This window comes from Mytilus galloprovincialis, chromosome 7 (genome assembly GCF_965363235.1).
Source record: "Mytilus galloprovincialis chromosome 7, xbMytGall1.hap1.1, whole genome shotgun sequence".
Classification (NCBI taxonomy): domain Eukaryota; kingdom Metazoa; phylum Mollusca; class Bivalvia; order Mytilida; family Mytilidae; genus Mytilus; species Mytilus galloprovincialis.
The window spans coordinates 93,463,106-93,482,405 of NC_134844.1; the positions used below are offsets into that span (position 1 = coordinate 93,463,106).

The 19,300-nt window shown below is 32.0% G+C and overlaps 1 protein-coding gene across 1 annotated transcript in view; it reads right to left on the bottom strand.

Annotated features, from left to right (window-relative positions):
- Positions 1-15,491: 15,491 nt before the first annotated feature.
- The window catches only part of LOC143084323 (uncharacterized), a 68,592-nt gene continuing 64,783 nt past the window's right edge, over positions 15,492-19,300 (bottom strand). The window contains exons 10-11 of the mRNA XM_076260735.1: positions 17,894-18,193; positions 15,492-15,826 (exon numbers count right to left, since the gene is read on the bottom strand). Of these exons, the coding sequence (XP_076116850.1) occupies positions 15,492-15,826; positions 17,894-18,193 (635 nt within the window). The remainder of the gene's footprint in view (positions 15,827-17,893; positions 18,194-19,300) is intronic.

Genomic DNA, 19,300 nt, shown 5'->3' on the forward strand with positions numbered 1-19,300 from the left:
ATTGGTGTGTTTTGAATCTATTTAAGTCAGTTCATTATCTCTATGGATTAAACAATGTATTGGTGTGTTTTGAATCTATCAAAGTTAGTACATTATCTCTATGGATTTAACAATGTATTGGTGTGTTTTGAATCTATCTAAGTTAGTTCATTATCTCTATGGATTAAACAATGTATTGGTGTGTTTTGAATCTATGTAAGTTAGTTCATTATCTCTATGGATTAAACAATGTATTGGTGTGTTTTGAATCTATCTAAGTTAGTACATTATCTCTATGGATTAAACAATGTATTGGTGTGTTTTGAATCTATCTAAGTTAGTTCATTATCTCTATGGGTTAAACAATGTATTGGTGTGTTTTGAATCTATTTAAGTTAGTTCATTATCTCTATGGATTAAACAATGTATTGGTGTGTTTTGAATCTATCAAAGTTAGTACATTATCTCTATGGATTTAACAATGTATTGGTGTGTTTTGAATCTATCTAAGTTAGTTCATTATCTCTATGGATTAAACAATGTATTGGTGTGTTTTGAATCTATGTAAGTTAGCTCATTATCTCTATGGATTAAACAATGTATTGGTGTGTTTTGAATCTATCTAAGTTAGTTCATTATCTCTATGGATTAAACAATGTATTGGTGTGTTTTGAATCTATCAAAGTAAGTACATTATCTCTATGGATTAAACAATGTATTGGTGTGTTTTGAATCTATCTAAGTTAGTTCATTATCTATATGGATTAAACAATTTATTGGTGTGTTTTGAATCTATGTAAGTTAGTTCATTATCTCTTTGGATTAAACAATGTATTGGTGTGTTTTGAATCCATCAAAGTTAGTACATTATCTTCATGGAAGTTAGTTCTCTTTGATTGCCTTACTTACATTCAATTGCCATGGTGAAATGCCTCGAAGTCGAATTATTACTTGACTATGTGGACAAAATAAAATGGAAAACATTTCAGCTCATATATATTTGTTGAAATATCATAGCACTTTAAATTAGTTTGAGGCAAATAGAGTGTATTATGTATGGATATAATTTAAAGTTAAAATGTAAATTACAACATTTTATAACATTCTAAAGAGACTTGACAATATGTATAGGTAAAAAGGTTAATGTACTTCCTTTTGAGATGCATGCATTTTTTTTAAATGAAGTGAAAAAGTGTTTTTAGATTTGGTGTATTGGAAGAAATTAATGAATTTGATAACATTTTTAAATAAATTGTCAGAAATATATTAAAACAGGAGTATAAGAAGATGTCGCAATAAGTCAGCAACACAACATTTAGAACTACATCTGTAGCCTGTTTTATTTTGTCTATTTCACTGTATCTTCACCCAGTTCATTAATGATGGCGCCATTGTCATGTGTTGTTATGACCCTGCCGCCATCACAAAGGACACGAAGACACAGTGATCGTCGTAGCAAGTTGGTATAGTGTAGATTCATTTTTATTTCGTGGCTACCAATTTTCTTTGATTTTGAGGCTACAAGCAAACCACGAATTAATACGTTCAACCATGACTAATTTCAAGGTTTGTATGAACACTTTTGTACAACCACGAAATTAAATATCTTTAATAATATGATCTGTTCTTAATCCATGAGAATTGGTTCTAACGAAAATCAATGAATCCACAGTCATAGATGTTTTATGATTTTTGATGGATATAGAGCAACACAGATCAGGAAACTACCTTACGAGACGTGTTGGTAGCAAACTATCATACATTTTTGGTCATTTTGTGTTCGCCAGTCCTTCACCTTTCTTGTGAAACCTTAATTAATAAAACATATTCTACAAAATAAAGGATTTACACTTATATGTGTACGCATAGTATTATTTTGTTTCAACATGTGTCGGAATACTCATGATTTTTCCTCAATGCTAGGCATATATTTAGGACACGAAAAATGTTTCGTTTTAAGCAGAATATTGGTCTGATAGCGGAGGCGTCGTTTACAAACTTATTAAATGCTTAATATTCCAGATGGTAGAAGACCTGAATCCATCATACTGTGTGTGTCTATATGCCTAATGTTATGAAGATTTATCTGTCATATGTACTTGACCTTATCTTCATGGTTCAGTGACAATTTGAAAACAAAAGTTAAGATTTTAGTGTCCTTAATTTTTCTCTTATTATGAGTAATATGTGCGTACCTTGCAAGGTTCTCATGCGCCACACTTGACTCCTACTTCGACCACATGTCATGGATCAGTGAACAAGGTTAAGTTTCGTATTTATTATAATAAAGAAGAGACCAAAATGACACAGAACATAACAACTATAGGTCATCGTACGGCTGCTTTCAACAATGAGCAAAGCCTATACCACATAGTCATCTAATAAGGGCCTCGAAATGACAATAAAAAACTATTCAAACTATACAACTAACGGCTTTATTAATGTACAAAAAAAACGAAAAACTATATAACACATAAACAAACGAAAACAACTAAGTTACAGGCTCCTGACTTGGGACAGGCACACACATACAGAATGTGGCGGGGTCAAACATGTATGTGGAATCCCAACCCTACCCCTTACCTGGCACAGTCAATATCTCAAACAATATAGCAAAATGTCCCTATATTTGGTGTATGGAATGATTGTAAGGTTAATATGTCCAACTGGCAGGTGTCATCTGACCTTGACCTAATTTTCATGGTTCGGTTCTTAAAGTCATTTATTTGTGTTTTGGTCTGTTTTCTAATACTGTATGCAAAAGTTCTACTAAATGTTGTGAATGGAATGATTGTAAGAAGTACATGTCCATCTGGCAGGTGCCATCTGATTTTGACCTCATTTTCATGGTTCAGTGTTCAAAGTACGTTTTTGTATTTTGGTCTTTTGTTTTATAACTGTATGCAATAGTTCAACTTTATTTGGTGTATGCAAATATTGCATAATGTACATGTCAGTCTAGTATGTTGTATTTACCTTAACCTCAATGTTAATACTTGTTTTTTTAGGGTTTGTTTTTCTTAAACTATTTTTCTTAAAGGTCAACTATATTTGGTATATGGAATGATTGTAATGTGTTATGTCTGTCTTGCAATAATCATCTGACTTAGACCTTATTTTTATGATTAATTGGTCAATTTTGTGTTTTCTTGGTTAAGTAGGTCTCTTAGATACTAAATGCAACAGGTCAACAATATATTACATATGTAATGACTTGAAGATGTACATGTCTGACTGGTGGGGTTTATTTGACCTTTGCCTCATTTTCTTTGTTTATTGATCAATGTTAAGTTTTCCTGGTTGAGTTTGTTTCTTCGGTGTGCAATAGGTCAACTATATGTAGAGTATAGTTAGTGCATGGAATGGTTGCATGGTGAACATGTATTACCAGTTGGGTTATCTGACCTCGACCTCATTGTCTTGTATCATGTAAAATTGATGTGATAGTTGTAGCAAAGCTTTATATTCAGGACTATCAACATAATGTCAATGGTTACTACAGAAGGCAAGACATTTCAGCGTGTTCACTTTTGTTATTTGTCATGCATTTATGTATCTTAAATATAGCAAATTAAAAAAAAATCAAATATTTTCGTCAACAAAGGTTTTAAACAACAAGGTAACTTCATATTTTATGAAATTTATACTGAAATTAGCAAGTAGAATCATTCTTATTTCTTTGTACGCCGGTTGCTCATAAAAGATCATTATCGATATCGAAGTGATTTAATGATTTCAGTTGATTTAAATATATTTGCAGATTTGACTGACTAAAATCAAATATGTTCTTTATATCTGTACTTCCTCTATACAGGTGAAGTTGGTAGTGATATTAGGTGCTTTAAAATAATGCATCAAAATGTTATTATTGGTTCAGTTGACCATGGCTGTCACACATTCTTGTTTTATGAAATGGTTATTGCCTAATATATATTCACATATAAAAGCATTATAAATGGAAACATGTTTTAAGCAAAAACAAAACACCAAAAATTAACAGTATTGAAGATTTTTGCTATACACAGAAAGACACTCACAATCAAAATAAAGATGTAAACACAGACCCTTTAAACCGAGGGCATTTGCAACAACAGTTTAAAAAATACACAAAACAACACGAACTCCACTAAAAACCGGGAGTGCATTCAGGTGCAGAAAATCCGATAAACTGCTTATCTTACTTCATTTCTGTTGGTTTTCCCTTCTCTTCAAAATTTTTTCGACAGACGAAAGAAAGCTTGATACTTTTCCTCAGTAATTTGCACGTCCCTAAACAGTTCTGCTCAGCAGGGTGAAATAGTTGAAGAGAGTAACGATCATTTAAGTAAGTAACCAGCTAAAGAAGGATAACAACGATATTGTCACATAATTATATTTGGATACCAATTGTACTCCGATAAACATGTGTCCAAATTTCTGTAATCATATTGGCCAACACTGAATCAGAGATGTCTACACAAGATTCAAAATATAAAAATAAATTAAAAAGAAGAGTCATCAACGTGTCATACTATACTTACCTTTAAAAAGAAGCTGTCGTATGATTGCCAATGAGACAACTCTCCACAAGAGACCAAAATAACACGGAAATTAACAACTATATGTCACAGTACGGCCTTCAACAATGAGGAAAACCAATACCGCATAGTCAGTTATAAAAGGTTTAAAAGACTGCAGTTCCCAATTTTGTTTTAAACAATACATGCAATATGCATTCAAATTAAAAAGATTAACAACATCAAATTCACTGCTATAGTTATACATAAAGAAACAACTATATAGATAAGTTACGCACTGAAAAGTAAGTATTTACTAAAACAGCGAATGTAAAATCAGAACAATCAGAACAAGACCATTACTGACAAAAGCACTACTACTGACACAAGTACTGACAAAACCAGTACTGAAACAGTACTGAAAAAACCCAGTAATGAAACAGTACTGAAAAAAACCAGTTCTGAATTAATAGAATTTGTAATTGTACCGTTTTTATATAATAAGAAACAATACTAAATTAATAGAAAGTATTGCAGTCTTGCCAAAACAGTACTGATATGTAGGAGGGTAGAAATATACATACAAAAGTACATTCTTGGTAGTGTATGCACCGGTTAATACAAGGATTTTTTTTAATTTTCCCCAAGCCACTCCCGTTACATTTAGCAAAGTTAGTTTTTCCCGCTATAGTTTTGTTTTGTCTTGAAATTTATGTCAGTTGATATGTATTGTATCGTTCAGAAATAAAAGGAATGTGAAAAAGCATGTAAGTCTTCAATATAAAATATTACCGATTCATCTCATTTGTAAATATATATTAATATTTTTTCAATGTTATGTCAATTAAATTAAAAGCTTGTAATGATAACCAATATGAAGGTGAAATATACTGATTCCGTAAGGACAGAGTTGTTGGCTTTTTTTTTTTCATAAACAATAATAAAAAGAAAGAAACCTTATACAGCAAAAATAATCAGCAAAATAAGAGCTACACTTAGATTGAAATTGTGATCCCTTCTAGAAGTTATTGGTCTTGCAAGATAACCATTTGAACAATTTTTCGCACATATTATGAACGATCGGGAGAAACTTAAAACAGAAAATAAAAGTTCTGCAAAATAAAACCTAGAAGTTAGTCAAAAAAACCGAAATCGTCAATTGATCCTTTATAGAAGTTATTGCCTTAGTAGATATATTTCACCATTTGATTCATATACAAAACTGTGATATATAATGAGAACCATTATAAAATTTTAAAAACACACTAATTTAAATTAAACAGCAAAAAAATCATTTTAACAATATTAACACACACACTTCCAGGTGAGCGACCAGGCTCTTATAGTGGGTCCTATTGGTGTTTGTTTTTTTGACATCATTTGCAAGGCTTTAAAAAACTATTTTTAGCAAAAACAAAATGATACTGTTTGTTATGTTATCATTACAATATTTAATACAGTTTGTAATCTTAACATTGAAACCGTTTGTGATTTTTACATTGAAATAGCTTGCAGTTATAACAGTTTTAAACATCGACCCCAGTAGTAGGTATATATTAGACGAGATACATTTTCGAAACTGAAAAATTCATATAGAAACTCAAAAAGAGTCCATACATTATATTTGTACTTGAACTTCTAATGTCAAAGGTGTGAGATAAATGAAGCATAAATATTGCCCAATAGCAGGGATAGGGTCGATTACTTTAAAATGTAATCAATTAAATTACAATTACTTTGCTAATACGAATGTAATCGATTACATGACAATTACACCTTATTGTAAACGTAATCGATTTCATTAGATTACTTTGGATTACTTATGATTGCATTGTATATTCCAAAATCAAAGAATTTCTTATACATTGTAACCTTTTATTTTCACGAAAAAGCTAAAAAAAATTAAAAGCCTGACGATTACCCTATACCTGCCCAATATTGTCCTAATACATTAGAGGTTGTATTCAGATTAGGATTTCACACTCACATTTGTAACATTTTGTTTTAGTTTGGAGTTTTCATGTGTTTTGAGAGAGAACATAATGGTGGTATCTATCATTGCTGCCATATATGTCAGATCTTCAGTTTGTATGAACCATTTGACGAATGACGAAAACTCCATGCAAAACATGTAGTAATATAAAATGTTAGAGACAAATGATAATGTAAAAGGTAAAAAAAACACAACATAAAACTGTCGGCGATTCCAGTCATCCAATTTTATTTTTGCAACTGTTGATCAAAGACTGCGTATATTTTTTTTGGAAAGTTGATTTTCAGACCATAATTAGGGAGGCTCGCGGGTATAAGATTTTCGGAAAAAATTAAACATTTATTTTTCATTACAAGTTTTATTAATTGACTTAAGTAGTTGTTACTTAATCATATGGTACAAAAATCATTCCAAAAAATCAATTGGTGTTGGCCCAAGATGACTTTTAAAATGTAGATATCATTGACAATTATCTGCCCTTTTGCAAAAATGCCATTTTTGGGCATTAAAATTGAAATATCTTTTTAAACTCATCGGTGACCAGGGTTTCCGCTGGCGGTCGCCATTTTCGCAATTTGCGAAAAAATAATAATTGTGGCGATAAAAATTCGTCATTTGCGAAAGAATTTGGCGAAAGAAATATATAAACCGATTTATTTTCCTCCATCTTGTTTATTTACTTTTTTTCGAGTTTCTCGGACTTTACCTGATCAGACAATACTCGGAATTCATCTTGACCTCATTAAGATTTAGACAGAAAATCAATAATCAGCTGATTGCATTTTATAGCTATCGACAACAAAGGACTAATTAATAAAGGTGTTGATTGAATTGTTTCACAAAATGATATGGTCAAATGGCTTCCGCTATAAATGTCACATACAGAATTTATTTACATCTTTGCGACGCACGTGTTTGAAGCAAACTTTTGACATCTCTCCCTTTAAAGATAGTTTTGAAAAGAAAGCTGTTGTTGTGACGAAAATTGTTCAAAAGCAAGAAAAATCTCCGATTTAAAACTTTAATTCTTTTATCCTTTGACTTTAATAAAGTCGTTTGAGTGACACATGCACGTGTTTCAAGCATAGTTGTACATCTCAACTTTTTCATTTACGATGGTCAAGAAAAGAAAACTGTCGTTATGAAAAAATCTATCCAAAAGGCTGTGAACAACCCCTCGAATGAGAGTAACCCTTCAATGTAATGAGGGATCAATTTCATGTGATAAAAGCTTTTGTTTTGTTGTAAAAATTACTTCTTAGTACAAAAGGGCACAACAGGAAAAATATCTTTATGTTACTTGGCGAAAAAAATAATAAAGTGGCGAAAAATATATTGTTTTGGCGAAAGAGGTGGCGAAAAAAATAATTGACCCAGGGGAAACCCTGTCGGTGACCTATATTTTTTATTGGTTTTTTTTCGAAAAAGTTGTACATAAACCAAATAATTGTAAAATGTTTAATAGCGATTTCTGTTATTTAGTTCTTTTTTTATTTTGAAATTACCTCTTTTTTTCCTAACAGTTCAACAGAAAAAAGTACTTTTACAAACACGTATGCTTCTTTCGAAGGCAGATCGTGAGCGTAAATGGATGGTGACCCCATTTTGTTATTTCATTTTTCTATTATGTATAAGATCAAGTTCATTTACAGAAAAATATAGCGAAAACCTATTTAAATTAAAAAAAATGATTTAGACCCGCGAGCCCCCTTAATACTTAATTCGTGAATATTTACGTACTTTAAATAAGCTGTATACATTAATTTTTGTGGTTTTTCCTCATTACTCTGTTGATGCGGTCATTCTGACAGCACACCTTTTTTACTGAGAACAATACACATGTACGATGTCAGTATGCACGTTTGTAAACAATCATCTATGATATGTTAATGCATTAGGATTCTATAGATTTTATCTATATATCTTTGTAAATAGCAAGCAGAACGCCGAGACATTATCGACACATTTTGGTCAACTTCGAATTTATTGATATCAATGAGATGCAAGCATTCATGAGGGATAGGTGCGGATCAAGGATTTAAAAAAAGGGAGCCAACCTTCTCAGAAATACTTGTAAAATATAAGATATATAAACGTTACTCTTTAAAACTTATTCCATATTGTACATTTTTGTAAGTATATATACTAGCTAAATTATCCCTTTTCAAGCACTTTTTACAAACCTTTAAAAAAAAACAATTAACCACACTCTATGGTCGGGTTGTTGTTGCTTTGACACATTCCCCATTTCCTTTCTCAATTTTATAGTAAAAGAGAGATATTTAACAAAAGTTAATTCAATTCACTGTTCGAAATAATGCTTCTCGCCTTCTTAAGTAGGCTTTGTGCTGCTCAGTCTAGTTTTCTATGCTGTGTTTCGAAGACTGTTGTCTTTTTTTTTTGTCATCCTTTTTGACAATAACTTTGTCAGCTTGTCTCCGACTAAATGATTTTGAATATGCAGTTGGTATATTTCATCTATGTATTACTTTATATCGATTATTTGCAAAGCATTCTTTTTATGTTTGTAATTGACATCTTCGTTTTAAGGTGGATAAGACCATACACATTGTTGTCTATATAATGGAATTATATGCGACTGTCATACAAGTGAAAGGTTTAGCTAGCTATAAATTGAGATTTAGTCCACCATTGTCTACATAAGGAAATGCATGTACCAAGTAAGTAAATATGAGTTGTTTTCCATTCCTTTCATGTGCTTGAGCTTTAGATTTTGCCAATTGAAAAGGAACTTTCTGATTCAAATTTTCCTTTGAGTTCGAAATTTTTGTTATTTCACATTTTACTCCTTAGTTTCGTGTTGGAATATGCTGCTTTTGTGATAGGTTGGTCAGTTAGGTTGAACGTGTCGATCTTTCTTTGTTTTTTTTGCCAATTGAATAAGAATAAGAACAAAACATTTATTTATTTATTTTTTTACATAAGGACACATCCAAAGTTCATACATATATAAACAAGTAGAAGACACTACTTAAACACAAATAATGCTAAAATAACCACATCAAACACACAACGTAAATCTTAATTTTACAAGATATGTATAAACATGAAAAAGTCAGTAAATCTGGCTAAAGACTTTTATATACGCATCTAAGATGATTGAATACAAGAAGAAATATATTATATGTGAAATTAATATTATGGGATTCTTATAATTGTTGCAAAACTTTTTCTGACAAGATTATAGAATATATAAACATTAACAGGTTCATATTGTACCAATAGAAATAGCTTATAAGTGAAAAAACAAATGAGTTGAAGAAAATGAATAACTATACAAAATTTGATATTGGTGATGATATGAAATTTTTTTTTTTAAATTTGCAAACTCAACTTCTCTTTAATAACAAGAGTGCACACACTGAAATGTCTCGCCTTCGTTACTAATCATTGATATTATGTTGATAGTCCTATTAAGTATAAAGCTTTATTACAACTGTCACATAAACGTTACATTAACCAAGATAACTAAACAAAGACTAATGAACCATGAAAATGAGGTCAAGGTCAGATGAACCATGCCAGGCTGACATGTACAGCTAACAATGCTTCCATAAAACAAATATAGTTGACCTAATACTTATAGTTTAAGAAAAATAGACCAAAACACAAAAAATTAACACTGAGCAATGAACCGTGAAAATGAGGTCAAGGTCAAATAAAACCTGCGCGACTAATATATAAATCATAAAATATTTCCATACACTAAATATAGTTGACCTATGGCGTATAGTATCAGATAAAAAGACCAAAACTGAACAAGAGTGCAGACGCTGAAATGTCTCGCCTTCTTTACTTATCATTGATATTATGTTGATAGTCCTAAGTATAAAGCTTTATTAAAGACTGTCACATAAACTTAACATTAACCAAGATAACAAAACAAAGACCAATGAACCATGAAAATGAGTTCAAGGTCAGATGAACCATGCCAGGCAGACATGTACAGCTAACAATGCTTCCATACAACAAATATAGTTGACCTATTACTTATAGCTTAAAAAAAATAGACCAAAACACAAAAACTTAACACTGAGCAATGAACCATGAAAATGAGGTCAAGGTCAAATAAAACCTGCGCGACTGACATATAGATCATAAAATATTTCCATACACCAAATATAGTTGACCTATGGCATATAGTATTAGATAAAAAGACCAAAACTCAAAAACTTAACTTTGACCACTGAACCATGAAAATGAGGTCAAGGTCAGATGACATCTGCCCGCTAGACGTGTACACCTTACAATCATTCCATACAACAAATATAGAAGATCTATTGCATAAAGTATGAGAAAAAACAGACCAAAACACAAAATCTAACTATAACCACTGAACCATGAAAATGAGGTCAAGGTCAGATGACATCTGCCAGTTGGACATGTACACCTTACAGTCCTTCCATACACCGAATATACTAGCCCTATTGCTTATAGTATCTGAGATATGGACTTGACCACCAAAACTTAACCTTGTTCACTGATCCATGAAATGAGGTCGAGGTCAAGTGAAAACTGTCTGACGGGCATGAGGACCTTGCAAGGTACGCACATACCAAATATAGTTATCCAATTAGTTATAATAAGAGAGAATTTAACATTACAAAAAATATTAACTTTTTTTTCAAGTGGTCACTGAACCATGAAAATGAGGTCAAGGACATTGGACATATGACTGACGGAAAATTCGTAACATGAGGCATCTATATACAAAGTATGAAGCATCCAGGTCTTCTACCTTCTAAAATATAAAGCTTTTAAGAAGTTAGCTAACGCCGCCGCCGTAGCCGCCGCCGTAGCCGCCGCCGCCGGATCACTATCCCTATGTCGAGCTTTTTTCAACAAAAGTTGCAGGCTCGACAAAAACTGAACTTTGACCACTGAACCATGAAAATGAGGTCAAGTCAGATGACATCTGTCCGCTAGACATGTTCACCTTACAATCATTCCATACAACAAATATAGTAGACTTATTGCATAAAGTATGAGAAAAACAGACCAAAACACAACAAGAGGCTCTCAAGAGCCTGAATCGCTCACCTGAATTTTTTTGGTTTAATCTCTCATCAATGATTATTTTGGCTTTTCAATTTATGTAAATGTTCTTTGAATCGTCCTATTTTCTTCAAAAGCAAAAAAAAAATCATTTTCTCCTATGTTCTATTTTAGCCATAGGAGCTATGTTTCTTGACATACAAGGAAATGAAATATAAAATTTATACTAGATACTCTGAAACTCTAAAACTCATTTAGCCTAAGTTTGGCTGAAATTGATACAGCAGTTTCAAAGGAGAAGATTTTTTAAAGTAAGTCAACATGATGAACAAATTGTGAAAAAAGTCTTTAAAGGGCAATAACTCCTTAAGAGGTCAATTGACAATTTTGGTCAAATTGACTTATTTGTAGATCTTACTTTGCTTAACATTTGTGCTATTAACAGTTTATCTGTAATAATATTCAAGATAATGACCAAAAACTGCAAAATTTCCTTAAAATTACCAATTAAGTGGCAGCAACCCAACAATGGTTTGTTTGATTCATCTGAAAATTTTAGGGCTGATAGATCTTGACCTAATGAACATTTTTACCCCATGTCAGATTTGCTCTAAATGCTTTCGTTTTTGAGATATAAGCCAAAATCTGCATTTGACCCCTATGTTCTATTTTAAGTAACGGCGGCCATGTTTTTTGACGGATCAAAAATCGAAGCACACACTTTGTGCAGGATAATCTAAGGAACAATCATGCTAAGTTTCATCCAAATCCATTCAGCAGTTTCAGAGGAGAAAATTTTTTAAAGTTAGCAAATATGATGAACAAATTGTGAAAAATTGTCATTAAAGGACAATAACCACTTAAGGGGTCAATTGACAATTTTGGTCATATTAACTTATTTGTAGATCTTACTTTGCTGATCATTTTTGCTGTTTACAGTTTATCTTTATCTATAATAACATTCAAGATAATGACCAAAAACTGCAAAATTTCCTTAAAATTACCAATTAAGTGGCAGCAACCCAACAATGGTTTGTTTGATTCATCTGAAAATTTCAGGGCTGATAGATCTTGACCTAATGAACATTTTTACCCCATGTCAGATTTGCTCTAAATGCTTTCGTTTTTGAGATATAAGCCAAAAACTGCATTTGACCCCTATGTTCTATTTTAAGTAACGGCGGCCATGTTTTTGACGGATCAAAAATCGAAGCACACACTTTGTGCAGGATACTCTAAGGAGCAATCATGCTAAGTTTCATCCAAATCCATTCAGTAGTTTCAGAGGAGAAGATGTTTGAAAAATTGTTAACGATGACAGACGACGACGTCGACGACGACGACGGACGCCAAGTGATGAGAAAAGCTCACATGGCCTTTTAGGCCAGGTGAGCTAAAAAAAACTTAACTATAACAACTGAACCATGAAAATGAGGTCAAGATCAGATGACACCTGCCAGTTGGACATGTACACCTTACAGTCCTTCCATACACCGAATATACTAGCCCTATTGCTTATAGTATCTGAGATATGGACTTGACCACCAAAACTTAACCTTGTTCACTGAGCCATGAAATGAGGTCGAGGTCAAGTGAAAACTGTCTGACGGGCATGAGGACCTTGCAAGGTACGCACATACCAAATATAGTTATCCTATTACTTATAATAAGAGAGAATTCAACATTACAAAAAATCTGAACTTTTTTTTCAAGTGGTCACTGAACCATGAAAATGAGGTCAAGGACATTAGACATGTGACTGACGGAAACTTCGTAACATGAGGCATCTATATACAAAGTATGAAGCATCCAGGTCTTCCACCTTCTAAAATATAAAGCTTTTCAGAAGTGAGCTAACACCGCCGCCGCCGCCAGATCACTATCCCTATGTCGAGCTTTCTGCAACCTAAGTTGCAGGCTCGACAAAAACCAGACGTGCAAAACAGAAAAAAAAATATAAAACATTCCACGTTTATCACTGGGTACGTTTGGTTTGTGTGTTTGGTTTACAAAAATCATCAGTCACATTCGATTAAAACATTTATAGGCCAAATAAGCACAACTTTAATTTTGTTTTAGGTAAAACACCAACAAACACATATGTAGATATGTCTGATGATATTTGCTTGGATAGAGGTCTACAATGTTTTATGACGTTTGATTTGTTCTGTAACACTTTCAAATATTTGAGAAAATAATATAATCAAACAATTATCACTGATCTGTTTGGATTTAAAATCCTGTTAATGATGGATAAAAGATAAGAACATTTGACACAACAGATGCATTATGTGAAAAACATTAGTTGTGGAATACCATGCCATGTAGCAAAAACTATATTTACATAATAAGTGCATAATAAGTGAATATCGTCGATTTTTGTTCAAAACTATATTGATGACGAGACATTTGTAAAAAGCAGCTGTTTGATAAACACTATATACAACAAGCTACTGTCAAAATATTTAGAAACACCTTAAGAACAGGATTCTGTCTCTGTATTAGTTATTTCATTTGTACATACTTAGAACTAAATTGACTATTAATTTAACATTGAACAGCTTTAAGATTACCATGCAAAGTTTTGAACTGAAATTAGAACAAACCTAATTGCAGCTATGTAGGTTATTTAAAATTTATCAAAATAGTACATATAGTATATATTGTATCAAGTTATGACATTTCCCTTACAGAGAGGGAACAGATATAGCTGGATATTCATATACACAGGAATAAAAATGATACTAGCAATTTTTTAATAACAATTTCAATCTAGCATTGTGATTTTAAATGTAAAAATACACTTTAAACAAATAATTTTAAAAACACAGGTTGATCTCATCTGGTCATCTAGTAAATGGTGTTATTTAATAAAACGAAAAACGATTACTGCAAAGTTATTTGATAACTAAACACAACAAATTTACTCACTTGCGCACTTATTGCAAAATAAATAATAAAATTGGTATATTTAACAAGTTTATACAATCACCATGTTGATGCCACTGATGATGGATGTTTCGTTTATGAGCTAACCGCAGCTCTATTGTCAACAATTCTTTGTTGTCATGAGCTATTTATTTCCAATAGTTCTATCTAAATATTCTAATATTATATGTCATGACTCTTTCAACATTATCACATCTATTTAGGATTGAACACTCGTAAGGGGGTTTTCTACATATTTTAGCCTTTTCGTCCCATGACATTCACACATAGCATAAGCTTAAGGATGTACTTAAGTGAGATTTTTGAATAAGTATCAAATGTTCGGACTCCTTGGTGTTTTTCCATATAAAAAAGGTATAATATTTTGCCCCATAACACATATTTATCTTTTAACATAAGGCTTAAGGAGGTAGACCTAGGTTAAGGGAAATAACTCTTAAAATCATCAGTACGTTTGTGTTAACCATTTTCAAAAATATATTCTAAGCTTCTAGGTTACATAGATTATTTTCAATCTGTTTCAGGTAAATGCTTAAAATACATTGATGAACTTGACTTTTACAAACGCATAACTGATTTACAGAGTTATCTCCCTGAACCAAGGTCTACCCCCTTAAATGCTCATAAAAGTTCATTTGACAAAATTTAAGCAAATTCTTGATTTTCTTTCTTTTGATTTGAGACCCGATTAATACCAATGCAAATATAAGGTAAAAGTCGGAGTCAGCCTTTTCACGCCATATTTTATAAATCAAATTTCTAGAAAAGGAGCTCCGTGACCTAAGCATATTTTTAGCTTATTTTGATCATTAACTAATATTCTTCCATCTTTAGGTATAAATTTTGAATTCTTGATTTATTTAATTTTACCTTAGATCACCTATGCACATCCTTAATGTTAAAGATTGTTATCACTAGTATATTGTGATTTATTCACATTGATGATCATTTAAGTGATCAACTCATTAAACACTGGATTAGCAATATCTTATCTTATTGATTGTTTACAGCTGACTTTAACTTGTTGTGTACATTATTTTTAAATTATCTAAATTATTTTATTTATAGCATGTCTGCAGAGTTGACATATCTCTACTTGTAACTACTGTGCTTTCTATTTCATCTGCAAGATCTGCATACATAGAGTCTTTTCGTAGTGCTTTGAGAAACTCAATATATCCTTGCTCCTTTTTACGTAACAGTAATTTCATTAACGTCCTGTTCTTTTCCTGCGTTGTTTTACCAGATTCTATCTTTTCACTATCATTAACTGACATTACCTCTTTTGTTATTAGATGATCTACTATGTTATCATGTTGAATACCAGTGATAACCTTGAGGTAATTCTTCTGTAGACGAACTTTATACAATGGAATATTCCAGTCTGATAAGTCTACAAAATATAAAAAGCTTTTTTTTTCTCAAAAGTGACAAAAAATGTAAACAATAATCAGGCTTGGTGAATACTTGGACTATTGTACGAACGGGACTGGATTGGTCTGTAGAGATTTCATTGTCCCGATAGCGGCTTTTTTTTTTTTTTTTTTTGATTGACAGCTTATTGTGTCACGTGGTTAATTAGCCTTCAATACATGTAAACAATTGATTTTGGCGAACATGTCAGCATGTTTATACCGTTAAAACAGCAGGATTAAAATAAAATATAATTCAATGAACAAAAAATTAAAAACATATGAATTACTTCGATTCCAATAGGACAAAAACTGTCATTTAAAAACTGAAGCGAGAGTGGCTATGCGGAATGTGTGACTGTTCTTTTTTTTTACCACCCCATCCCGTTAGATAAAGCTTAAGCATTTTAATAAATCTATAGCTTGCATGAATTATTTCGGGAATAACCGTTAGAAAAAAATATGTTTAATAATTTTAATTCTCCAACCAAACATTTGCCATTTTTACTTTACATGTTTTTCTTGTATTAAGTTACCATCAAATCAAAAGTTGACATTTCAGTTGATGAGTCGCCATATTGACTTGATGAAATCAGTAATATTCGAATAATGCAATACAATAGAAAATTAGGCTCACGTAAAATAAAACTTTCAACTCTAGCGTTTTCATTTGTATGATGTCATGTTTTGAAATAACTTAAATGCGCCAAAATCAGTTATATACTTTCACGGAATTTTAATTTATTTCTATTTTGTTGATTTCTTCGAGCTCTTGTGCATTACTTCTTTTTATTAATCATCGGAATAAGAAGACACGTTATGTTTCTCTTTTTAATTGCAATTTTTAAAACAATAAAATCAGCAAAGGGTTTGCAAATAGCTTCCAATACATTTGGATTTACATGGGAAGTATATTGTAACAGCCATTATTATGTATCTCTGAGTCTGCGCTAAGTATAGATATATCGAGAATTTTATCATGGTGTTGTTTACAAAGCGAAAGAAGCACTTCATATTAGAATTAATTATTTAAACAAATTGAATATATTTACTAGAAAGAAATATGGGGATGTACTAAACGTAGTAATGCCGATTTAAAACTAGGAAAGTTAATATAAAAAAGAAGATGTGATATGATTGCCAATGAAAATGAATGAGACAACTGTCCACAAGAGACCAAAATGACACAGATATTAACAACTATAGGTCACCGTACAGCCTTCAACAACGAACAAAGCCCAAACCACATAGTCAGCTATAAAAGGTCCTGATACGACAATGTAAAACAATTCAAACGAGAAAACTAACCGCCTTATTTATATGAAAAAATGAACTAAAAACAAATATGTAACACATAACCACTGAATACCAGGCTCCTGACTTAAGACAGGCACATACATAAATAATTTGGCGGGGTTAAGCATGTTAAGTTCTTCTTTATTTTAACATAATCATCAAATTTCTTTTGAAAGTTAACTACTTTCGTTATTGTTAAAATAACATTAATAAGTAGTCAATTAATGCTGTTAAAAACAATTATGGCCGAAATGGCGGCGCTTTACTTGATCGCTAAGAAAACAACGTGTGGAAGGTCGATAGATCTTAATTAATTTTAATAAAAACAATAATTGAAATCAATGTCGACAATTTAGTTGGGTCTCATAAAATATTTTAATAGCCTCATTGTTTTCTAAATTTTGTGTTTACACATAAATTTCTCAAAAATAAATCTAGCTTGGCTTCTCTTTGTTAAGAAATACTTTAAAACATTTTCATCTGTTTCTTCTGTTTATTATTGTTTCAATATGTGTAGTAAAACAGACTTTTGGGATGGTGATATTGATTTCATTTTTTTATTTCATGGGGATTACACTGATGTTGATACTGGCGATTTTTTCAAAGATGGCTAAAACAGTTTCCAGTCCAGTTAGTCTTCAAGTGTTATGACTGGATATACCTCAATGTAAGTTCCTAATTACGAACATTTGTTTCTCACCAATGCAGTAACCCTACTTTACCTATGTATGCAGAAATTATCAAGATTATACCTTCATTCTCTACAGGTACTAATGCTGCACTTTGGGTCATTTCTTGTGAATCACATTTTAAATTATTTGCGAGCTCTTCATATCCATATGTATCCAATCCGTCAACAAATACACCATACGCAGGTTCTCTTCTTTTAATCACAATATCCAGCAATGCTCTGTTCTTATCATCTTGTCCGGCATGTTGTTCAATACGGCGTCTGTCATCTACTGATAACACCAGATGTGTCATCATATGATCTAAAATCTGGCTTGTTTGTACTTCTTGTATGATTCTGTTTTCATTTTCTCTGATTCTGTCTGTAAATAAGCAGATCGGAAAAAAGTATAATGAATCATCAAAAAAACAATGCTTAAAATTATCTTACATTGCTGTTGTATATAAAATGTCATTGCCCGAAAACTTATCATTCTTTTGAAAGAAAAAAGCAATGAAATGAACACAAGAATTAAATAAATTGCACATTCAAAATTTAAAGTAAGATGTATATATATATAAAGTAGACATTGCATAATTGACAGTGTACCTCTTATTCATTATTTGTGTAATGCATTGAACATGCCTTTCAGTCCATTCGTCATCTTAATATTCCAAAGAACCAATACCTGACAGATGTATTATCAATTCAAACCATTTTGAACATTTAGTAATGACTTCCCAAGAGAAAACGAAAACGGGATCCATCGGGATCCCAATGCAATCCCGGTGAAATTGTCGGGATAAGCCGGGATAAGCATCTGGAGGCGGGATCCCATTCGGGATAAATATCTGAAACTGGGATCCCATTCGGGATAACTGTCTGAAGCCGGGATTCCAGTCAAGATGAAACGGGATAAATATCGGACACTGGGATCCCAATCGGGGTAACTGTCTGAAGGTGGAATCCCAATCGGAACTGTTTAAAGCCGGGATCCCAATCGGGATGACTGTCTGAAGCTGGGATCCCAGTCTAGTTAAAACGGGAAATTGTATGAACCATATATTATGTTGTTGAAAATATGTAAGTGTTTCTGTGGTCGGGTTGTTCTCTTTGACACATTCCCCACTTCCATTTTCAATTTTATTTTTATATGTCTCTGATAACATCAAGTACAGGTTATTGGTGTTAATTAACAATGCGTATGACACCAAAGCTGTCAGTTGAAGCCAATCACATTTAAGTGTCACTTAATATTCAGTTTGACAGATATTAATATAAAGTCAGAAAAATGCCGAGATTTTCGCGATAAAAATGGCAGGGCGTCCGAGAAATGTCAACGAGTGTTTTGCCAGAAAAGCTTGGGCGTTTCTGTTGTTCCCCAAGTTCCCATAAGTGCGTTTCTATTAGTTGTCGTCCGGCATCAATGATAAGATAATGATCGACATCTTAAAACTTTGATTTCTCAACTTATGTAAACTGTAAAAAA